Raw genomic sequence first — 24,697 nt, 5'->3', positions numbered from 1 at the left:
CAGTACCTACGGTATCTGGACCCTCAGGACGCTCCATAATATATGTTATAGACTAGTGAGTTAAAAAAACAGCATAAACGGGTGGGGTGGAGGCTTCCTATATCCCACCGAGAGATTTGATTCTGTGAGGCCATGAAGCTCTATGGTATGGAATCGGAGCAGAGGAATGCATGAATAAACGTACTTACAACGGAAAGGAAATCGAACTGCAGCGAGTAAGGTTGGATGGGAAGCGAAGAGAAGAGGATAGGTGACCTGACCTACCTCTGGAGAAGTTGGATTGCGCGGAGGCAACGACAAGGCATGACCTTTGGGAGTAGTCATAGGAGGAGGCGTCATCCTTAGTGGTGGTAGCACGGAGGGGGGATGGCGATGGAGAGCATAATGAGATGTTCCGGCGAGCGGCGGCGGGAGGGAGCAGGCGGCGGTCATGGCGTCGGCATAGGGTTAGGAATTAGCAAGCAGGATGGATGGATGGATGTACCGTCCCTAGTTGCTAGAGTCGATCACGGCCGTTGATTGCTTGCTGGGCCATTTGCCTCGTCGGCCCATCGCGCGCTGCTTATCAAGTTTTTTTTATTTTTTTTATTTTTTTGAGTTAAAATTTAAATAAATAGATTTCCGACGAAGATATTTGCAAAACTAGACGCCTGCAGTCCTCTGAGAGGGCGGTTACGGTTTCTAACCGCCCCCTGAGAGTGCGGTAGGCCTAACTGCCCCCTCAGAGGGCGGGTGGGGCCTTCCCGCCCGGCCCAGAGACTTACCGCCCCCTGAGGGGGCGGGTAGAGCTCCTTACTGCCCTCTCAGGGGGCGGTAAGGGCTCCTCCCCGCCCGTCATGCCACACCGCCCGCCCGCGCCCTGCTGCTATAAAAAGGCCAAAAATTGGCCAAAAAACCATAAAAATCCGAAAAAAGGAAAAGTTGAGAAGAGAGAGGAGAAGAGAGGAGAGGAGAGGGGAGGAAGAGAGGTCGGCGAAGCCCTGCTGTATTTGGGCCGCGGATTTGAAGAAAATTTTTGGGTAAATCTTTTTTTCCTTTTTATTGTTGTTAATTAGTGCAGTAGTAGTATATGACATAGATTTTAGACATTTATGACCTAGGGTTTAGAAAATTGTCAAATTTAGTTAGAAAATGGTACGATAGCAGTTCAATATAGAATATTATTTTTAGTATATTATTTTCAGTATGTTATCTGTAGTATATTATTTTTAGTATATTATTTTCAGTATGTTATTTGTAGTATATTATTTTTAGTATATTATTTGTACCTGCGGACGTAGGAGGCAACAGTAGATGATAATTTGCGAACCTAGGGTAGCATTTAAAAATTATTTTATCCGATAATCAAAAATATAGTTTGTTGTCTTAACATGGGTTATATTTACGGGTGTTTCCAGGGATGGCAGATAAATTAATTTTTCAGATATATTATGGTGAGGGTGAAATTAGGTACGGTCCAAACGGTGTAGATCTCTCTGGATTTCGTCATGTCATGAAGGGGTTTAGTAAAGCTAATGAGAGGACTATTGTGGGTGTGTGCAAATGGCTCATGCGGTTTTTCCAACTGGTTTCATGTGTCTTGAGCTAGTTTTGTACCATTTTAATATTTGTTAATTTCGCATATAGTTAATTTGCATTCAAAGTATATTGTTGTTGTATTTATTTATCAATGTATTAATGTATATGTCTTTCAAATATAGAAATGGCTCACCCTTCGACCCCCGAGCTTTTGGACCCTGCCGTGGACAAGAAGCCTCGCAGCTTCTTATCCGCCGAGCACCAGACGGAGCTAGGAGTGTTTCGCCCACGAGGCCTTGGAGAGCTGCTGACGATAGACGAGCGATGGAGCCACAGGTACTTAGAAAATTTGATACGAAATTGCCATATCACTGCTGTTGTTACATATTATTGATATACTGAAATACTTATAGGTTGGCAGCGGTCGAACTCCTACCGCTTTGCCGGTTGGTCGAGGCTCGATCGACGGAGAACCCCGAGGTTGCGGCCCGTCGTTTCTACTTCGATCGATCGCTAATAGCAGCACTGGTCGACCGTTGGAGACCGGAGACACATACGTTCCACCTCCCGTGCGGAGAGATGACCCCGACCCTGCAGGACGTCTCCTACCTCTTAGGCCTTCCTTGCGCGGGAGCTGCGGTTGGGGTCATCGATATGCAGGCTGACTGGATGAACGACATGCATCAGCGATTTGGGCCGGTGGAGCGAAAGGCGGACGCACCCCCCTACGTGCCTGAGTTCTTATCCGATGCACGAGGGCCAACGAAGAAGTGGATCCTACAGTTCCAGGTACGGTAACATACAACCTATCGAATACTAACAAAGTATGTCGTAATGATCCTTTCTGACACCAGTCATATGTGCAGCCGGCGTACATACACCCACACGCCAACGCATACGCGGTCTCGAGACATTTGGAGGCCTTCCTGCTTTGATTGTTTGGGTGGGTGATGTTTACTAGTGGCCAAGGCCACCTGGTTACAAGGACACTTGTGTCGTACGCCCGGTCGATAGCGGACACTGACGCGGAGGACGTACCGCAGTTCAGCTGGGCATCCGCTGTTCTTGCTGCGACGTATCGGGCGCTCTGCGATGCATGCACGAAGAAGGAGGCACTAGCCACTTTCGCCGGGTGTCCACTTCTTCTTCAGCTATGGTCGTATGAGCATTTCGCCATAGGCAGGTCGGTGGTGGACCGCTCCCCATACCCAGAGGAATGGTACGGCGAGACGGACGAGGACGCGCCTACAATGGCCTCTATGTGGTGTCGTCGACGGGTACGTATTTTATATTAACAGTTTCCTTCGTATTGTGTTAGTCTCTGAATATTTGTATTGATGTTTGTCACTCAGCCACACTGGGCGCACGAGCAGCCTCGCAGCGCGTACGAGCATTTTCGTACCCAGTTTGACAGGCTACGTCCTAAGGATGTGGTATGGGAGCCATACAGCGTTCCGTCCGTGCAGGCACGTGCAGGGTTGGGTTTGTCACCCTTGTGCACCCGCGACGAGGAGTACTGGCTCACCAAGGCGCCCCTTGTCTTCGACATCTATGTCGAAGAGTACTCACCGCACCGCATCATGCGGCAGTTTTGTCGTCACCAGGCATTCCCGCTCGTCCCCATCCGTACCGTCCCCGTGCAAGTCCACAGGTACATTTGCAAAATTATAGTTTGAGCAACCTTTATTTCAGTGTGACTTACATTTACCGTGGTTTCAATGCAGGTACACGCGGAAAGGCTAGCCAGCTGGCAACCTCTGGGCGGAGCGCTTGGCCCCTTACGTGGCAACATGGGCCCAAGCGCTACAGGACGTCGTTGAGGAGGCACGTCCCCACAGCGAGCGGAACTTCAGGGAGTACCTACGGTGGTATGTACCACGTACGCGGACCCGTGTCACCTACACCCCTGAGGATATCCGGCCCCACATCGCGTCGACAATGGAGTCATACCCGGTGCATTGGGACGAGGACGTTGCTTTAGCAGTAAGTAACTTTTTGAAGTCCGTACTCCATATTGAATGAACATAACCGTATACTTTAATTGTTCATTTTTGTTTGTATCCGCAGACAGATATCATTTATGACATAAATAGGGATGCAGCTGCTGCCATGGACCGCATCCGGCAAGGGCATCACCTAAGTGCGTCGGATGTTGCGAACTTCATTAGACGGGTTTTCGACAAGACAACGCGCGCCTTGAAGCTCACCTCCTGGCGATCTACCACAGATGTAGCAGGGCCGCCTCCCAGGTCGAGTGGTGTACACGCCGAGTCATCTCGGCCGTCAGACGTGCACCGACGTTCTTCAGTGTCGGCACCCACACGACCCCTTCTACCACGTCATGGAGGGTCGGAGCAACATGGTACGAATTATACTTTTGAATAATGTTGAACAATATCATTTACTTATTATTATTAAACATTAATTAGGTCCGTATGCACAAGTCTCGACGTAGCCTCGTAGATCGAGCCCTATGGTCCACAGTCAGGTACTCCGGGAACCCTTATTCCTAGTTTCTAATACTTTCAGCAAAATAAATTAATATTATGCTCAGGTTACTTTGGTGACGAGGCTGGTCCATCTTCGGCGGCCCCACGCCCTACCCCGCCCGCAACGTACTACGGCACGTCAGCGTGGCCTTCTTCTGCTACACCGTCGTACCACGCAGGTATAATTATACATTTTTTACTACTACTTTCAATACCATATTGTTCGTATCTAACGTGATTATTTGTTCATAGGCCCCTCCAGCCAGTACACATGGACGCCTACCGAGCCTTCACAGTCCTCCTACCCTAGTAAGGAGGATGATGCTGGCCCCGACACCGCATACGACATCGTCCGTGACTTCTTCAGGGGCACACCTGACTACGACGTCCTTCAGCGGTCCCAGGTTTCCAGTGCATCGCTTCGAATACAGCCCACGCAGGACGAGCCTCGACACCGATAGTCCCTACTAGGCCTACCAGACATGTCGGTCCACCCTACCCCCTCACCTACTCCAGGGGTCACGTGAGGGTTAACCAGCGGCATCGGGACCACGATGGGGCGCATGGGCGACGGCAACGAGGGAGGCATGAGTAGCATTTTACATTTTATGTAACTAACATATGCATATTCGCTTCGTGATGTACTCCTATGTAGTAAGACACGTTTATTTTGTATGGTCGACTTAGCATTTCGTAAATGCATTTTATATTCAGACACGTTAAATGAAGAAGTGACCACAGCACTAAACTTTAACCATGACTTGACAACACATGCCTCCTGCCGTAGGCTTTAAACAAGATGTGACAACACTACCCAGCTTTTTCCAATCAGTAAATGACAACACGGGTACCAATAAACGTGGAATCTCTGACCATGGGCAATGACACAACTTTCCCATTCTTCAAGATGGAATCCGATGCTCCTCCCACCAGCTACGCCCATGCCCTCACTCCTTTCTTCAAGAGCGAATCTAATGCTCCAGCCCAACTATAAATAGCCGAACCTCCTTACGGTGAAGCATCGCTCATTTCTCATATCTCTCAAGTGCAATGTCTTCCTCAGCTCCATCGAGTCCACCAAAGAAACATTGGGGGACTACCATACCTGAAGGTCCCGAACCACCAATGTGCTTCTGTGGTGACCTTTGTAAGCTCCGCGAGTCGTAGGACATCTCATACACCTATGGGCTGCGCTTCTTCATGTGTGCCAACTATGAGTATGACAAGCCTCGCCATGCAACAACTGGTTATCGACCGGTACGATAACAGATATCCGCCTCATCTCTTCCAATTACGCACCCTCTTTTACTAACCGCTCATCTTGTTCCACTTGTTCAGTCCCCTCCACCGCTTTGTGATTTTATTCAGTGGCTCGACAATGAGCAAAATGACTCATAGAAGCTGTGGGTCGACATGAACATGAGGTGGAGAAGGGAAGCGTACGCACGTCAGGAGTACGAGCAACAGCAAGAGGAACTTCGCCTCAAGCGGGAGGAAGAAGAGCGCATGAGGAAGACGGCGCACGACCGTACCGTGGCTCAAGCTCAAGAGGCTGAGAGGGAAAGGAAGCGGGAGAGAGCCTGCTGTGCTAAGGCGGTAGGTCCCGATGCCCTCCGAAAGGGAAAGTATTCTAGATGCACGCAGTAGAGAGTATCTAATGTAACCCGACATACTTTCCCTCCCTAAGGCATGTTATGATTAGGATCGGCGCACTAATAAGTAGGTCTTAGTGTGAACCGTACATGCCACCTTTGTTTCCTCATCGTGTCATCGCGGTTACAGTGTATTGTAAAGTTTTCACCCTGTGTTTAATACTATGTTTGTCCTCGTTCGCACCCCATACCCACGTAAAATGCTGCAACTACTAATTACTGATTTTTTTTTCTCCCGTTATTACATAACCTACTCCAAATTTAATTTCTTAATTTCCTTACACCCCTTCTTTTTTTATTTCTTTAATTACAAAAATAATATATTTTTAGAGGATAAAATGGAAAAAAAAAATATTTTTAGAGGAAAAATTACCTCTAGCCGCCCTTTGAGGGGGCGGTTAGGCCTACCGCCCTCTCAGGGGGCTGAGGCGCCTAGTTTTACAAATATCTTCACCGGGAATCTATTTATTTAAATTTTAACTAAAAAAGTATTAAAAAAAAACTCCTGCTTATCCTCGAGCTGGATTGGAGCGGGACCTTCTTCCTTATCCACCCTTCCCCCCTCCTGAGCTGAGGCGGCCATTATTCAGCTGCAGCAAAGCAAACCAGTGCTGTGCTGCTCCTCGAATCGAATCCCTCCCTCCCTCAGGCCTCACAACAACATTTCATCGGTCAACTAGACTAGATAGCTGCCTCTACGAGACTAGCTAGCTAGAAGCAGATGCAGATGCCACCAACCCATCCGCCTCCGCCTTCTTTTCCTTCCTCTTGCAGATGCAGATGTTGCTGCCTCCAGCAGATGCACGTCACCAAAAACCGACCCCTGGCCACTTCTGATGCATTCAGTGTTAGTGCCGACTATGCAAAGAAGGAGGGAGGGCGTCGTCGTCGTGTGCTTGCTCCACCACCATCTGCCCTGCCCGAGCCCCAGGCTGCTGCGGCGTCAGTGCTCGTCGCCGGGATAGTCGGAGTCGCCGCCACCCTCCTGCTTCGCTCTTCGTCCTCGCAGCAGCTGCAGCAGCAACAAGACGAAGAAGCAAAAGAGGACGTCGCCGAAGGAGAGGAGTGCAGGGACTGCGGCGGGACGGGGCTGTGCGGTCGCTGCAAAGGGGAGGGCTTCGTCTTCAAGCAGCTCTCCGAGGAGACAGCCACCAAAGCACGCAGGACCGCCAAGAACATGGCCACCAGATACACCGCAGGGTATGCATGTATCTATCGACTAGATTGCGCCGTTTCTTGCTCCCATTCTTGATAACAATGGTTGATTCATCGATCACATGATGCATGTCACGCAGGCTGCCGACCAAGTGGACGTACTGCAACAAATGCTCCTCCACCCGCTCCTGCACAACCTGCGGAGGCTCCGGCAGAATAGGAGCAACCATCACCACCACCTAACTTATCTTTCCTGTCTCCATGCTGGTTGGAGCTAAGTTAATTATTAATTATCTATGTTTTTCCATATATAGTGTTCACATATTGATCCAGCGATAGATCTTTATCATCGCCTTGTTACTGAACTAGCAACCACATATGTATCTGCGGAATCAAGAATATTGTAATGAGAGCCAAAAATTTATATACGTGCACGTGTAATGAATCAACTCAATAATCTCATCCATTATAAATTAATTCCACAAGTATAATAGTAATCGCTCACGTGCAATGCACGTGTTGTCAATATAGATTCAACAAAAATAACTATAAGCACATGAATATATTATTTCATAAAGCAAATTATCAAAGTGTTGAAAGAGTATTTTCGGCATTGAGTTTAGTGAAGGATAAGTTGAAAAATAGAATGGGTGATGAGTTGTTGAATGATTGTTTAGTCACATATATCGAGCGAGATATTTTCTTTAAGGTAAATGATGATGGCATAATCGAATCTTTCATGGTCATGAGAAAGCACAAAGTGGAGAATTTAGAATAGTTTCTTAATGATGTAATCTTCAACTTATGTAAGACCTTATGTCATGTTTGGACTTGTTATATTGCGGTTTTACAAATTTGGGATTTATTGTTGAATTTATAATATTATACTGAATTTGTATTATTTTTTGTCAAATTTTATACTATTTTACCAAATTTGTGGTCTTAAAAATTTGGACCCTACGAAAAATATCCTAGGTCCGCCATTGCGGTACCATGCACTCACGAAGTGTGCACGTAGGTATCGTACACATCTGTTTCACTAAGTGACCACTATTCTTACCTTCCCCAAAAAGTATTATTCCCACCTTTATTGTTTAAACTAATACCCCAGAGGTTAGTCCTCCTTTATATTGGGTCTCACTAGTCCAGAGGGTACATATCGTTGTATTGGTCGACCTTGCGCCCACCACCATGGTGATGGAGGCCCCTCCAAGTGAACCATAGCTATAGATCAGCCGTACTAACTTCTAGAAGATAAGAATAGCATCAAATAGATACTTGGCTATGGTTGTCCCATACCAACACCTATGATTATACATTGATCCTCAATTGAAGACACAAGGTACTGGTCCTTATGCAGCTCGACAGGTCTCCACCTAAACAACTGTGAGACAACACTCACCTCCACGAGTTTCATGACCTAAATATGCCGACATTCGACATACAACCTACCTAACAAACAATGACCTCCTTAACAACCTTAGCATTTACCATTTCACGATCAAGTATTGATATGACACTTATACACTTACGGTGACTTGCGAGCTAAGCAAATTCTACCGACATATATTGTTTCTACCCAATTGACCTTACTATTATGTCTAACCATATCCTAGGGTTTCAAGAACATGGATATCAATTGCAAGGAAAGTAAACACGACTAAAAGTAGGTATTAACTATCCCTTCCCGATAAACGCATGCATAATGTAATTTCCTAAACCATGCAATAAAACAATTTTGAAGACTAGGTTCGAAATGGTCAAGGGGTGCTTGCCTTGCTTCTGTAGCACTTTGGAGCTTCTTGTCATAGTTCTTGATGATTCACTCATGTACACATCAAATTCTCGATCAATAAACATTGAAAGAACCAAATAAAGCTATCCAAGAAAATCCATAGAAACAAAAACCAAATATTTCTGCATAAAGTGAAATAGAATGATTTTAGATGAATTTTGCAAAGGGAATCGACTCGCTTGGAGGTCATATGATAAAACTACATGTATTCAAAGTTTGTCAGAAAACAAAATGAGAAGGCGATAACTAGGGTTTCCTACATTTATTTTATTTTTGAAATATTTTTTTGCTGTAAAACATGTGAAAAAAAGGTGTCAAGTTCACTGGGATGTGTCCCTAGCCTTTTATAAAGTTTTCCAGAATTTTACTTGTATTGGAAAGCCTTTATATTTCATTTGTGTGTACAGTACCATGGTGCATCTAGCAATTCTCCAAATGTGTGGGCCCAGGATGTAAGTGTCAGGCTGGACTTAAACTAATTCCAGTGTGTGTTTAAGTTAAGCAAATGGCAAAACAGCTTGCATGCTGCTGCTTCTTCTTCCCGAGTCCACTAGTATATGTACAGAGCGGAGCGGAGGCGGCTATGGCTGCAAGCCCACATGTGAACTCGCCGGCGATGGGCACTATGGGGGTCGCAGGACCACACCACAGCGAGCCGGGTAGGTATGGGATGCAAATCTTATTGGAGCAGTGTGTAGCTGATGGGATTTTGCGTGTAAAATGGCAGGAAGCAGTCCCATATCTTATTCTGCGTCGGTCCTTCCTTGTCTGATTAATTGGTGAGACTGCAGGGGTCTGAGGAGAGATTGAGGAAGCGCGAGTGAATAGAGGACGGGGAAGGAGGCGAGGCCCCCTTGAGGCCTGAGGAGGCTTCACCGTCACCGAGAGCGAGAGAGACAAGAATGGAGGGAGGCCATTGGGACCGGACCGGAGGAAGAAAGGGGGAGAAGGGCTGACGTGTGGGTCCCTCCCACGCCACGACAGGTTCCCCGTTGCGTTGCGTTCTGTTGTTTTGAGCTGAGCTGAGTGGAATTCCGTCCACCACCTCCTCCAAACTCCAAACTCCAAACTCCAAACTCCATTCCATTCCATTCATCCAAACCTAGCTGCCCCGATCCGATTCTTCGTCTTCACCAGGGGGAACAAGGGAATTCTGATTCCAAATCAAGATGACGGCATAGGGAAGGGAAGGGAAGGGAAACGCCATGGACGAGGAGAGCGCGGCCGACTCCTTCGTGCTGCGCGCCGGCCTCAAGCGCGAATTCGCCTTCGCCATCGCCTCCCAGGCCGCCCTTGCTTCCTCCACCCCGCTCCTCGGCCGCACCCGCCGTGCATCCCGCAACCCCCTTTCGTCTTCCTCCTCTTCCAACCCATCCTCCTCTAGGTCTTCCAAGCACCACCACCACCAGCAGTTTGCCTCCTCCTCCTCAACCCCCAAGCCCAAGCGCCCGCGCCCACCGGATCCTCCCCCTCCCCAACACCAACACCAACTGGAACAGGACGACGAGCCACCAGATCCCCCCGCCGCCGCCGTGGAGCCCAGCCCCGTGCTCGCCTTGATGGCTGCTGCGCCCACCCATCGCCCCGACCTTTCGCTTTCCACCCCACCCAGTAAGGATTCCCCGCACCACACGGAGGATGTCCTCATCCCGCCGGAATCGCCGCCCAGGCGGATCACGCGCTCCATGCTCCTCCTCAAGCATCCTCCAACTCCTCTCACCCCCTCTGCTCCAACTCCTCCTCCTCCTCCTGTCAATGCCGCGGAACCAGAGGAGCAAGACGAGGACGACAAGCCCGGCCCAGCAACTGGGAGGCGCTTCACCAGATCACTCTTGCTCAAGGATAAACATGACGACAACGACCTCTCAGGTACCACCACAGCCACCAATTCCTCCTCCTCAGCCTCACCTTCACCAAACAACAACACCAACAGCAACATGGGCATCTCCCCAAAAAATGTAAACAAGATCCCCACCAACCTCAGGGAGCTGCTCGCCACTGGCCTGCTCGACGGCCAGCCAGTCAAGTACATCATGAGGAAAGGCAAGGTACGTACCTCATGCTCTTTCTATTTAACATTTACTAGCTAAGTGTCCGTTGCAACGAAAAAACAAATATTAGACGCGGTAACATCAAGCATAAATACGTCGGGAGCGATGCTGTAGTTTAATTTCAAATAAGATCCGGAAAAGGAGGAGAAGATTATCCGCTAATTTCCCTCCTAATTTCTTTATTTACTTTCATTAGTAAAACGGGTCCCATATCCATAGCCGGTAACAAGGTGGGGAGGCTTGAGTACGAGGGTGGATGGCAAAAGTGGGTAAATTATTCGAATTTTAGGGGTTTTTATTAGATGAGAGGAGAGTAGGGGAAGAGATGACGCTGGAACAACTCGTGTTTTATATAGTAGAGATTAATCTGTTCATCTAATGCATACTATTCCTATGAGACCCTGCAAGCAAAGGATAAAAGGGTTTCATTAGTCCGTAATGGAATTGTAGACAATACTAAACTGTTGATGCGGGTATCAAATAAATAATTGAGTCATGTACAACTCTGCCCTTAGACAAGAGCTATTCCATTAATACAGTGTCAGTGCAGTAATATGTTTCGCTTACAAAAAGATTTCCCTGGTCCCCATGTCACCTTATGATGAATGTAAGAAAATGTGAGGTAGCATTCCTTTATCTAATATTCTGTATGACAAGATTTCCCTGGTCCCCATGTCACCTTATGATGAATGTAAGAAAATGCGAGGTAGCATTCCTTTATCTAATGTTCTGTATGACAAGATTTCACATCCCCCAGCCCAGTTGCATCTTCCATCTTGATTTTCGTATTCAGTTTCATGGTTGCTGTAATTTTGACCAGGGATGTGTTTCTGGTCTTATTTCAGCGAGCAGTACTCCGCGGAGTTATTAAACGTATCGGCATACTCTGCTCTTGTTCTTCATGCAAAGGCCAAAAAGTAAGTTCTCTCCTCGTCTGCAAAATCACCAGCTTGCTATCCCGAGTCCAATCAATGCGCCATAAGTTGCAGGTTATTTCACCTTACTATTTTGAGGTGCATGCTGGGAGTACCAAAAAGCATCCTTCCGATTACATTTTCCTGGAGAATGGAAACAATCTGCATGATGTATTGAGGGCATGCGCAAATGCTACCTTAGATATGTTGGAGTCAGCAATACAGAAGGTGATAGGCCCAGCACCTCAGAAGAAGACGTTCCGATGCCAAACCTGCAAAAGTGGGTTGTTTCTCTTCTCATCCCCACCATGCTCGGTTTCATTTAGTGCTATAATTTTGATGAATATTTAATCTTTCAGGTTCGTTCAGCACTCTCCGAAGTGGGAAATTTGCTCTGCTATGTGATTCATGTCCCAAGTCCAAGGAAGCTAAGAATAGTACCAGGTAATCGTTGTAATATACATGTGGTTGTTCCAGTTTTGCTTGTCGCAGAAAGTTTTCATTTAGAGTTACAAACCATTGCTTGCTTGCTGCCCTACTGTTATTTAGGTCATCAAAAAATGGTCGAAGTTCGACTTCATCTGCTAAGGGATGTAAGAATGCATCCTCAGGAGCAAAGACTGCGAGTGCAGGAAGGCTTACAAGAAAGTAGGTGCTGTTGGTATGATAAGCATCCTTTTTCCCTCGAGTTTCTCACATCTCATTGATCCCCTTTTTGCTGTTTTATGACAAAAAAGGGATAAGGGATTGCACAAGGTGGTTTTCATGAGTGGTGTTTTACCAGAGGGCACTGATGTCGGCTACTATGTTGGTGGAAAGGTCATTTTCTTGTTGTCATTACTCAATTTCTCGCTTCAGCCTGTACAAATGTTCTTCTTTTGTCATTAACACTGGCAGTGACAACTTTCTAGAGGTTACTGGATGGATATATAAAGGAGCTTGGGATCTACTGTCATTGCTGCAACACAGTGGTAAATTGTGGCATCCTTTATTATATACATGTAGAAATTCAATGGAATGTAACACAACTCAATTGATTAGTCGGCCTAGTCTTAATCTTGAATTCGTTATACTCAATGAACAGGTTAGTCCTTCACAGTTTGAAGCTCATGCTGGTCGAGCTGCTCGACGCAAACCGTGAGTTTATACTTGCAACTTATCTTTGTTAAGAGTACTATTCAAACTCTGATCGCTGTCACTAACACTATTGTAGTTACCACAACATATATATGTCGAATGGTGTTTCACTGCATGAACTGTCGATTTCACTTTCGAAAGGTCAAAATATGTCAAACAGACAAAGTGATGACTTGTGTAGCATCTGTTCAGATGGTGGGCAGCTTCTCCTTTGTGATGCCTGTCCAAGAGCTTTTCACAGAGGTAATGACATTATGCCTAGCCAATAGGAGCTGTTGCCTCTGTGCTCATTGCTCAATTAAGCTACCTTTCACTCTTTTAGGATATGTGGCTTTCATTCTTTCAGGATATGTGGCTATCCAGGTATAATTGCTAGTGGAATGGCTGAATTTAATGTTTATAACGATTTTACTGATGTTTGTCAGGATGTCTTTCTTCTGAGTGATATCTAAATTGAATTGCAAAACTATGTCTAATTTTGAGTCTACAATCTACATGGGGATCCTGTTGTATTTACTTTTTCTTTAAATAATGATGCTGCATTTTGATGCTCGTGTTCAACTGTTTCTTACTGCCATTGTTGCAGTTCTTTATTCCTAATGTCTGGTATTTATCAGGACATATATCCCTTTTGGTGAACCCCTTTGAACAAGACGCATTGCTGGATTCTTATTACTGTTACACTGTATGCCCTCCTTATTTTATCTCTTGCAGAATGTGTTAGTTTGTCTGCTATCCCGAAGGGAACTTGGTGTTGCCGATATTGTGAGAATAGGCAACAGAGGGAAAGTTGTTTGGCATATAACAACAATGCGATAGCTGCTGGGAGGATTGAAGGAGTTGATCCCTTGGAACAAATATTTATGCGGTCCATACGTATTGCTACAACACCTGAGACTGGATTTGGTGGATGTGCACTGTGCAAGTAAGTGTTGAGAGTTCATCCATGGCACATGTATATTCACCCTGGATTGCTTTTCTTTTATTCTTTTCATGCAATATATGTACTGCCAATCTACCCAATTAAGAATATTTGGCGAACAGAGGAAATTTGACAAACTTCACATCAAATAGTGTTTGTTGTTGTAGAGCATAGACTGGTTGAGCTAAGGAAGCTCAATGCCTGAATGTTTGATCTCCTCACTTCTTACCAACTCATTGATTATTTTGGCATTGATCTTAATTTCATTAATTTACCCGCTGTCTTATTACCCTAAGTAATTCTGTTTAGTATTTGTTCATAATTTTCTGTAATTGCGTGGCTGTTATCGGCTTTGCGTAAGTGTTTACTGGTCTGAAAAGTGATATCATTGTTACCTCTATCAGAAAGAAAAATTCGGATTTTTTTTGTGTTGAATGCCAAGTGTCGTAACATCTGGTCCAGGGTTCAGGGACCAGTGTTATTTACTACTGGTTTGTGAAAGTTGTATCATACCCTCTTATCAGAAAGAAAGTTTTGGAATGTTTTCATTGAATTCAGGATACAGCTTTGTTATTTATATATGCTTTCATTCAAGAGTCTTTTCTTTCATATTTATAACCCATGGAGATTGTACGTTTGAATTTTTTTGGCAGGCTCCACGATTTCAGCAAAAAGAAATTCAGTACCCGGACTGTACTGCTCTGTGACCAAGTATGTTTGGCAGTCATGTAGTCCATAGTTTACCAGTGCGAATGCCGATAGTATTGCCCTTTCATAATTTATGTACATTGTGTCATCATGTTGTTATTAAGTCGCGCTGTTTTTTTCTTGGTTTAATGGCAGTGGTGTCAATTAGGTTTCGTAATATTAGCTAATCTTATGTTATTTCTTTGCCCAGTGTGGGAGAGAATATCATGTTGGTTGCCTGAAGGAACATAACATGGCTGATTTGACGGTGATTTTCCTAGCTTGAGACATCTGGAAGAATTTGTAGCGGAAACTAGGCGTTGTATTAACGATTGACTTCTGCAGGCATTGCCCGAGGGAGCATGGTATTGTTCCACCGACTGTTTGAGGATTAACCAGACACTACACGACTTACTTAGCCGTGGATCACAACCTGTTCCTGTCGTGGATGTAGATCTTATAAAGAAGAAGCATGAAAAGAAAGGTTTAAATGAGGATGGTGGCCTTGATATTAGATGGAGAGTTTTGAAGGACAAGTGTTCAGCAGATAGTAAATTGGTTCTCTCCAAAGCTGTTGCGATTTTCCATGTGAGTTTGTGTCGCCTCATACTGGATAATAAGTAATTGCGAAAACAGTTGCCCTATGGTTATCTACTCACTTTTTGAATTTGCTATAACCTATGACTAGGATGTTGCAAATGTATAGTAGCTTAAGAAAAGAAGGTTATCATCATATAGGATTGTATGGCGTGTATTTTTTGATAGAGGAGGCACAACATATAGTGCATATGCTGTTTCACACTTTTTCCATTTCATGCACTACCTTGCAAACCTGCCGTTTTAAGCTATTAATCAATAAGAAAAACTTGCCAGAATGAAAGCATATCTGGTTTACTAACTGACAAAATTGAAGTTCAGGGGAAACAATGACGACAAATTCTGCTTAGCATATCTATATATACATATATATCAGATTTTAAGCATGTAAATAAGCTATGTGCTTCTTTTTTTTACAAAACCAACTGTCTGCACTTTCTGCAGGAATCATTTGATCCCATTATCCAGATTACAACTGGGCGAGACCTCATTCCAGCCATGGTTTATGGGTATGATGGACGAATGTCTACCTGGTATATTTGTATCGTACACAAGTCAAAATTGGACAATAACATATGCTTCTATTTCCAGGAGGAGTGTAAGGGATCAAGATTACACAGGAATGTATTGTGCTGTATTAACTGTGGGGTAAACATTTGTCTTAGATTGTTTCTCCCTGAAAATGAAATGTCTGAACCAATTGGTTTTAGTTGTACAACTGTAATTTTGATTTTGTTGATGCAGCAACGCCGTAGTTTCTGCGGGTCTTTTTCGCATCATCAGTGGTGAAATTGCTGAGCTGCCATTGGTTGCTACAAGTAGAGATAGCCAAGGCTTGGTAAGTTCCTATCCATGTATGTGTGAGATATCTGATGTATTGTGAGTAAATGTTAAATTATGTATTTATGCAGTAGTTGGGACAAAAAGAGAGAAAAATTTGAGGGTGCACAGGTCATGCATCTGTGCAATGCATAGTTGCTCCAGCACCGCATGTCTTTGATTAAGTTAGTAGATATAGCGTAGAATAAGTCAGTTGATTTCTTTGATGCATGCAGCGGCAACAACCCACCAGCACGTCATATCTGAAAGTAAGTTATGCGTTGTTAGTCAGTTAATCTAGTAGGTCTATTACGTGTCCTAGCATCTATCGGGTCCTAGTATGTCTCTATTGGTTGAATATCCATGTAGGATCGTTAGTTCAATGTTACCTGGTGCCTGGGCATGAGTTACGCTCTATGGCTGATCAGAGTCTCCTGACGATCGGGATCAAGCCTGACGTCCTCGCCATCTTCCACCTCTGTTGCACAGCATTACCACAAAGTCGTTGCCATCTAACCTCACCTCCGACGGATAACAGGACAATCCATAACAAGATAAAGTCCATTGCCTTAATAAGTGTTGTAGATGCTATAGCCCTTGAAAAATATGGGACAAAAACTGAAATGGATGATGTTTTGGTAGAGAAATGATGGTGGATGTTTAAGTTCTTGTGAATGAGGGCCATTTATTTGAATGTAACTACACAGTTAGAACTTCCCTTGTGACAAAGTTGTGCTGGTTTATTCAGACACGAACTGAGTTGTAGTAGTATTGATCTTTCTTTCTTCTTCTCTGAATTGAGCAGGGATATTTCCAAGCGCTTTTCGCCTGCATAGAACGAATGTTGGCATCTTTGAAGGTGAAACATTTTGTGCTACCAGCTGCTGAGGAAGCAGAGTCTATCTGGACAGAGCGGTTTGGGTTCACGAAGATAAGCCATGATGAGGTTTATATATGTTCCTAGATCCATCCTGTCAGCACGTGTGACTAACAAATTAGTTTGAGGTTGTCATGATATAAATTTGTTGTGTGCTGCAGCTGCGTGAATACCTCAAGGGTGGGCAAACAACCCTGTTCCAGGGGACATCAACCCTGCACAAGCTGGTCCCCGAACGGGAATGCTAGATTTATGAGTTGGTATGGTGGGAACAAGGAGCGTGAAGCTACGAAGCAGCTTCTCGTTTGCATGCTTCTGAGTTCTGGGATTGGTGTGGATAGGAAAGTGAACCCTGAAGCCTTTCTGCAAAAAGTTGGTGAGCAGTTTGATCTGTTGACATAGCTAAGACGAAGAAGAAGATTGTAAGAGACGAGGGAGAAGCAGCCAAAGCTGAGGTGAATTTCAGGCAGCTTATTAGGCGGTAAATTTTGGCAGGCACATTGTGGGCTTCTGTGCTTCTCTTGATTTAGTGTTTGTTTTGGTCGGAATCAGATGGTAGCTGCCTGTTTTTGTGTTTTTTTGGGTCCGAATTTTGTGCGGTATTTGTATTTTTGATTTATGATAGGAGCGTGCGATAGTGCGCGTGTATTGCAGTACTAGACAGGCTAATATGTAATAGCCATGGGGTGTGTGTGTGTGGGGGGGGGGGGGGGGGGGTTGGGGATGTTTTCAAATTCAACGTACAGCATCAGCATGTGTAGTGTGTTTATGAAAACTCTTGGCGTGTCTGCCTCGACATCGTATGTGTGGACGCAGTGTAGTGCAGTAGTAATGTACCATATTTACTTCAGCACTGCCGATGTGAATACCCTCATTTTAGAGAAAAGTTGTTACCTGCTTTTATTGAAAGCATTTGTGAATACCCTCTTTGTGTCTGTTAAGAATTCCTTGAGGTGCAGGTTGGTGATGCATGGATAAGTGATGATCACTGGGATGTAGGAAGCAATTCAAATGCATGTTCATGTCGTCTGGTCGAAGTTACTGCATGCCTGATGGTATCAACATTTTTCTTCGTCTTTCCATAAGGGCATGTATGCGTCCTGCTGCTTAAGCTTGCACATCCAGGGCTCGTCATAACTAATGATCATAATACACGGGGGCGCGTCCCCGAGCACGTTGCGGCTTTGGTACGTGTCGTCGTCTGTCGTTGGCCATCACGGTAGCCAGACGAGACGTCGATGCCCAGGCCCTCCAGCGCGAAACGGTATATATGTTGGGCTCGACGAAATGCAAATGCAAGAACCTAGGCCTGTCGGCTTCGCCTTCCTCTCCCGGTCCTCCTACCGATGAGTCCTGCCTGACCTTGGCTCCTTCCTTTACCCCTCCGACGACCAAGTCAGGAAGTCCATCGGGGCGATCGCCGCTGACGAAGCACGCGCTAACGTGCCGTAGATGTTTGCTTTGGCTTCAGCACTTGAGTTTCTTCAGCTGTTACATAGTGAGGGATCATGAAGGTTTGCTGAAACAAATATTGCATCGGTGGTCAAGACCTTGGAACCATATGATGTAGCAAAACTACCACATGAGTACATGCAAGTATTTATTCTACATGCTAATAACGTGGCTAGTTTCGCTACAATATTTTTTCATGATAACCTTTGATTAAAATTTAGTCTTTTTAGCTTTTTTTATGAGATTAGTATCATTTAGTTACAAAACGTATAAAAATAGACGAAGAGATAAAAATTATGTTAGTTGATGAGAAAATTATTTATGCTCCAAACTTTACCCGAATCTTATACATGTATTGGTTCAATTCGTATACTTTTTAATCAACTGTCAAAATCATACGTCAGGTGTATGGGGTTAATGTCATTTAGTTACAAAATGTATAAAATTAGAGGAAGAGATAAAAATTATGTTAGTGGAAGAGAAAATTACAGATCTTATACATGTATTGGTCAATTCATATATATATATATATTGATCAATTGCCAAAATCATGTGTTAGGTGTAGGCAATCCAACTAAAATTAGAATATATTTGTTTTGTCTATGTGTTGTGCCTTGCATATTGTCCGTTTGATGTGATGACCTTAAGCTACACAGTACTTCTTAATCTCTTATCGTAGTAAGAATTTTGAAAAAAATCATTATTTATTATTTTGAATTTTAGCTATTGATTAACTATACTTTATATGGACTCTTCATTTAGGTATTTGATTTTTTTTAAGATTATATTTGATATGGAACCTTCTTTTTTCTATTCTAACCCCAATTTCAATTATTATTTATTTTATTTTATTTGGACTCTTTATTATTTATATATTTTGCTTCCCAAATCATATGAAAATCAAACTGCTAATTTTCTATAGTTTTTTTATTTCGAATTTAGCTATTTATTTATCGTATTTAATATGGACTCTTTGATTTAATCTAAACCGTTATATGTTTATAACAATGAGTGGTTTAGATCATTTTCTTTTTTCTGATTAACATAGTAATTTTGTGAATTTGAGAGTGAGCATGGTTGCTCCTTTTAACACTCAAATTATAATATAATAAATAACACCAAAAACTGGATAAGATGACATCAAGCATGATAGCGAGATACTGCAAAATTATGTACTTATAGTTAAGACTCGTGATAACAAATTCAAGCATGATAGCATAGCTATATTTTGCATTAGGCAATTATGAATTATTGGGATAGTCCCATGTTGTCATCAATAGGCTGGGAGGAATCTGCCACGAGAATTTCCTAACCCTGTTTGATATCTACTCGTTCAAATTCTACATGCAACATGATTATAAGGCTAAGTGATGATCAACGTAGCAGCGCTTCATATGGCAAACTTTTGTAAGCTTCCATAATGGCATGCTTTCTTCAAACTTGCAAGCAGCGATGAATACATAGGACTGAAAACAACTGATTAGAACACCCAGTTTATTCTCTGCAAAGTAGCTAACTCGAGCTAGTAGCTAGTAACCTGGTAATTCAGGAGTAGTAATATGAGTACATTCCACTACAATCAGGCCCGTCCAGTGGCAGGGTAACATGGGCGGTCCCACAGGGTCTTCAAATAATTGGGATTTTAAATCCTAATTAATTTGATTAAGTATATATTTAATTTTCGATCGTGGCTCGTGGCCTGTAGCCTGTGGCCTGTTCCGCTTTCGTTTATATCTGTTCGTGTTAATTTCTGAAAATACTTTTGTTTCTTATTTAATTCTGATATTAGATGATAAGAGTTTGTTTTCTTCCTCTGTTAATTTTGAGGTTGCATTTAAGAGTGGAGAACATTCAGATATTGATAGAACAGAATTGTATATGGAGTTAAAGTTCATTCAGGATCTTATTAAGAAATCTATGAGCTCTCTTGATATTCTAAAGTATTTGAAATAGTTAGGTTGTTTGTCTAATGTCGTTATTGTATATAGAATTTTGTTAACCATTCCTGTGATTGTTGCATCTGCGGAAAGAAGCTTTTCTAAACTTATGTGTTGAATTACTTCTTGCGCTCTACTATGACATAAGAAAGGCTTAATGGATTGACGATAATAGCACTTAAAAATGATGTTTTGGAGAAGATTAAGTATGAAGATATAATTGAATATTTCATTTCAAGAAATACTAAAAGGATGATACTTTTCAGTAGAACATAAGATCAGTTTATTACTTGAGTACTACCTTTACTATTTTAATATTAATATTTGATATATTCCTAAGTATTGTAAAAAATAATATGTATTGAAGTTATATAATTAAGTGAAAGGTTGATTTGGTTATATGATTTTTCTAATTTTAGAGCTCATTTTGTATTTCGCACCGGGGTCTTAGATTCCTAGAGACGGCGCTGCTACAATGCAGCATAGCTACTCGCGCTCACATCACAACCAAAAGTCTAGTTTGCCGGCGCTAATCTATAACTCCACTCCAATCTGATATATCCACTCCGCGCCAATATTTTCCCTGCTTAAATCCCAACCTAGGCACACACATTGCCATTTCTAAGCCGCGAGCGGAGTGGGAAGGGGCTGGACTGACCTCTCCTTGCACTCCTGGAGCAACTTCATCTGCACCTTGTAGTAGTTCTCGATATACAGCTTGGCTGCCGCCACCTTCTACTTGGTGGCAATGGGCAGCACCTCCTCCCCGGCCGTGGCCATCCTCGCGGAGCTGCCGGTGGGCAACGGCGTCGCTGCACGCTTGCCCTGCTCCTTGTCCTTATCCCGCGGCTGCAGCTTCTGGAGCTAGCTCCTGGTGGAATCCATGGGCGTGGTGGCGGATCGAATCAGGGCCGAGGACGAGGCACCATTAGTGGGTGGGGGTGGGTGCGGGGTCTGCCTCCGCCTCCGCCTCCGCACGGGATCTCTGGATCCGGTGGTTGGGTAGGGTTTGGAGCGGGAGCACGAGCGCGAGCACTGTGCGATCTGCTGGAAAAACATTTGCGAGGGCAGCTAGTGGAAGGCAGGACATCCTGTCTGATGCGAGAACCATTCCGTACTTTTTAAGTAGTAAAGATATTTGGATCCATTTTTATCGTGCTATAGCTGAAAGTTTTGGAATTGATCCGAGATACAGGTATGCAATAATATTGCTGAAGCTTCATCGATATTTTGTGAATTTTGGCTTCACAGTTGTCATTAAAAATCATCATGCTACAGTTCACTACTGAGTGCAATTTTGGTTTCTACAAAATTCATTTAGTATCAAGGTAACTCAACTATACAGTTATCGGATGTAGGCATGACATTTTTTCACTGTTGACAGTCACTTTTTCCCTCGAAATGCCACTTAATTGTTCAAATGCTGATTTTGCCTTTCTGTAGCTCACTGTTTTTTTTTTTGGCTAATTTGTGAAATTCCGTTTGTGGCTTAGGGTCAAAATTTACCTTGCTATATTTCACGGTTTCAGGGATATTTCATTTTTTTCTGCAAAATTATGTAATTTCTAGATACCTCAACCACTCATGCTTGCATGACCCTTTGTTCCTCCTTGTTCTCTCCGGTTATCTTTGAAGGTTCACTACATTGTTCGGGCTCAAATTTTGCTTTGCTATAGCGAACAGTTTTGGGTCAATTTAATTTCTGCAAACAAAGTCATAATTTTAGGGAAAACCATAAGCATTGCTCTCATACGCAAGTATGGATTGTTTTTCATGGTTTTTTTTTTTTTTTTGCAATTCTAACCGTGTATCTTTTTCTGCATGGTTTTAGGATTAAAATTTACAATGCTGTAGCTCACTGTTTCAATGCAATTCAATTTCAGCAAATTTATACAATATCAAAGTTACCGAACTAGAATTAAGTATGATATAGTTCCTATTTGTTAGATACATTCATCCCTGAAATTTTGGTTTAACACTTGGACCTATATTTTGTTATTCTGTGGGTCTGTTGGGCAAACTTACCAGCTAGAATTGTGGGTGGACTTAGCTACTTAAGATGCTTAAGTGAAACATCTTATTTGTATTTTAAATTGAAAGTAAATGATTAAACCACTTTATTCACGAATCTTAGAATTGGAATGTGAGGAACCGTCCAAACAGTATTCTAATTAATCACTAAGTTGATCACTGACACGATCATAACTTCAGTGATTAAACAAAATACCGCACCGGTAGTCTCGCACGTGTTTTATGCCCAAGGATCGGAACACATGCCTTCCAACATGTACATCAAAACATAGCTTAATAAAGAGTGAGTAATAAATATTTATATTACAAGTATTAAGCATGCAACTGATCTCAACAATTTACAACAAAAACGAGCTAGGATGAGACAAAACCTCTCAACTCCTAACCACAAAAGAACTACGCAGCGGAAAGTTAAACTTATAAACAACAAAAGAGAACGGCACCGCATGCCCTTAGGCACCGTCTCAAAAACACCACTTTCAGAGTATGGTGCACTACTCTTGCCCTTCACCCTGATCGGCAGGCACGACGTAGCAAAAAACAGTCTTTTTCTTAGCAGCAGGAGTACCTAAAAGCGCAGGCATGAGTACGAAGTTACTCGCAAGACTTAAACCATATAGAGCACATATACATAGCTCGACTCCAAGGATTATGCATTGATCATTAGCAAGGATGAGCCACATATTAGGTAAAACATATGCACTAAGCATCCTAGACATATGTGTGAGCGACTGAAACTTAACCAAAATATATGAAAACTACCCTACAACTAACAACTGAACAAGTGTAACTGTAACCAACATGTGTATCAATAAGTAACAAGAACCAACATCACCATCTCCCACATACCGAACAACAAACCAAACTCGAAACTTTACGACCGATGCAGATGGACAGAAGCATGCTCATGACCGAGACCGCGACAATTCAAACTGTTTATACACCCTGCAGGGGATACTCCTGGACCCACACGACACGAGGACCATTCGGCTTGTGCCACCGGCCAAAGTGCACACAAGGGGGTAATTGTGACAACCTTTCCCAACCAGCCCCAATTGTTTGGATCATGCATCGCTCGGCGCGGCGGTACTAGAACTACTCCAGGAGCAAACTAGTACCGCTACAAGCCCGCCCGCTCACACCGTCGATGTCCACGCCCAAAAAGCCACATCTACGAAGGTATTCAACTCGCCTTACTATTAGATCGACATGTGGTGAGTAAGGTAAGTGCTAAAGTCAACAACGACGACGATCGGTGCTTAACTGGAGTAAAGTGGTCTACGGTGTCCGGTTTCCTCTACCGACCTACCCAGGGGAACTCCACATCCGGGCAACACAAAACACCTCGTAGCACCGCCCACACCTCGTCTCATACTCACCACTCATACAACCATCTCAACCTGAACAAGTGTATGAAATCATAATAAGGTCCTATGCTCACGAACAACGGGATGAGCCATCGTTCGACTTCTACTTAATGACCTAAGCATGGCTAAGCATATGAGTTGAACTCATACCTAGACATTGACAACATCTCACGATTACAAGGAATGTAAATACACAAGTATTCAAAGTAGAAGAATGCAATCGGCATAGGTTCTACCCATTGGTACCCGACATTGACTCACTAAGCATGCATACATACATAAGCATATTTCATAATTTTTAGACTTACCAAATTTCACAAGAGGGATGAATATGCTTAGTTGCTTGCCTAGATGCAATGGCTCAAATAGGTGGGGCGCCTCGGGACCGTCCTCGGCCTCTGGGATAGACGGATCAACACTCTCTAAAAAGGATCAATGCGTGCAATGCAATGAGTATGAATGAAGTGCAAAAAGGTATGTCACAAAGCTTAACAGCATGCTAGAAGTATAAGATATGCGAATCAACACAATACTAGATGATCTAAATGAAAATCGGAAAATAACAGCCATCCGAAGTATCCAGATTAGTTCGGAGTATCCAAGTTCGGATCCTTCGGGTGAACCTCCGGAAGAGGCGCTCGGTTGCTGCTTTTTATTTCACTGGCTCGGAGTATCCGGGTGAATCCAAAACATCTGGGTTCCGGAGTATCTGGGCTATCTGAAGGCTCTTGGTTAGCCACTACTCTAACTTAACCCAGAACCTTCGGGTTGGTCTGGACTATCCGGGATGTGCCGGACACTCCGAGTGAGGTTCTGAATGAAGCTCTTGGCTACACGACTACATAACTACCCGGAGTCTTTGGGTTTGAACGGATTATCCGAGTGATGCAGACTTGGGTTCTTTACGATTTTTCCCTCGGGTGATTTGACTCACTTTACAAATCTGTGCGACACAAACGTGCATATGCCCTATCCAAAAGGCTCAAAGCCAATCTCGCACCCTAAACCCTAACCAATTTTGAACACAATTCAACGGACTATTTCTGCTGAACCCGGAGTCTCCGGGTGAGTCTGGAATATCCGGGCCAGCCCAAAAAAACTGTTCTCGAGTGGATTTTGGTTGATTCGAGTTGTGATCTTTTCTAATACTAAAGGGAACATGTTAGAGATAGTTTAAGGGTCCTGGAACTTACTCATCAACTATCAACACGACTCTAGAGTTCATTTTCGACTAAAACTCTATTTTTGCTCCAAAAAGCTTAAGAATGCCAAGAACTTCAAGAACTACTCGATTCTA

At 43.6% G+C, this 24,697-nt stretch overlaps 2 protein-coding genes across 4 annotated transcripts; both read left to right on the top strand.

The window, feature by feature from the left end:
• Positions 1-6,200: 6,200 nt before the first annotated feature.
• On the top strand, positions 6,201-7,242 carry LOC133931158 (uncharacterized). Its single transcript, XM_062377969.1, has 2 exons — positions 6,201-6,859; positions 6,955-7,242. The coding sequence occupies exons 1-2, from the start codon at positions 6,381-6,383 to the stop codon at positions 7,055-7,057; spliced, it is 582 nt and encodes a 193-aa protein (XP_062233953.1). The 5' UTR covers positions 6,201-6,380; the 3' UTR covers positions 7,058-7,242.
• A 1,895-nt stretch (positions 7,243-9,137) lies between these two features.
• LOC133931156 (uncharacterized) lies at positions 9,138-17,269 on the top strand. 3 transcript variants are annotated; one of them, XM_062377968.1, is made up of 19 exons: positions 9,138-9,268; positions 9,401-10,657; positions 11,506-11,577; positions 11,674-11,854; positions 11,934-12,018; positions 12,124-12,222; positions 12,312-12,393; positions 12,486-12,545; positions 12,659-12,711; positions 12,788-12,954; positions 13,426-13,636; positions 14,287-14,344; positions 14,532-14,588; positions 14,666-14,908; positions 15,362-15,426; positions 15,509-15,565; positions 15,662-15,755; positions 16,542-16,682; positions 16,775-17,269. In XM_062377968.1, the coding sequence occupies exons 2-19, from the start codon at positions 9,815-9,817 to the stop codon at positions 16,859-16,861; spliced, it is 2,655 nt and encodes an 884-aa protein (XP_062233952.1). In that variant the 5' UTR covers positions 9,138-9,268; positions 9,401-9,814; the 3' UTR covers positions 16,862-17,269. The 3 variants fall into 3 exon arrangements, with proteins under 3 accessions (XP_062233952.1, XP_062233950.1, XP_062233951.1); XM_062377966.1 differs by having other exon boundaries at positions 11,650-11,854; XM_062377967.1 differs by having other exon boundaries at positions 9,143-9,272; positions 11,650-11,854.
• Positions 17,270-24,697: the final 7,428 nt, after the last annotated feature.

This window comes from Phragmites australis, chromosome 10, assembly GCF_958298935.1.
Source record: "Phragmites australis chromosome 10, lpPhrAust1.1, whole genome shotgun sequence".
NCBI classification, from domain to species: domain Eukaryota; kingdom Viridiplantae; phylum Streptophyta; class Magnoliopsida; order Poales; family Poaceae; genus Phragmites; species Phragmites australis.
The sequence above is the reverse complement of the archived record's forward strand: the minus strand, read 5'-3'. Positions and strand labels throughout refer to the sequence as shown.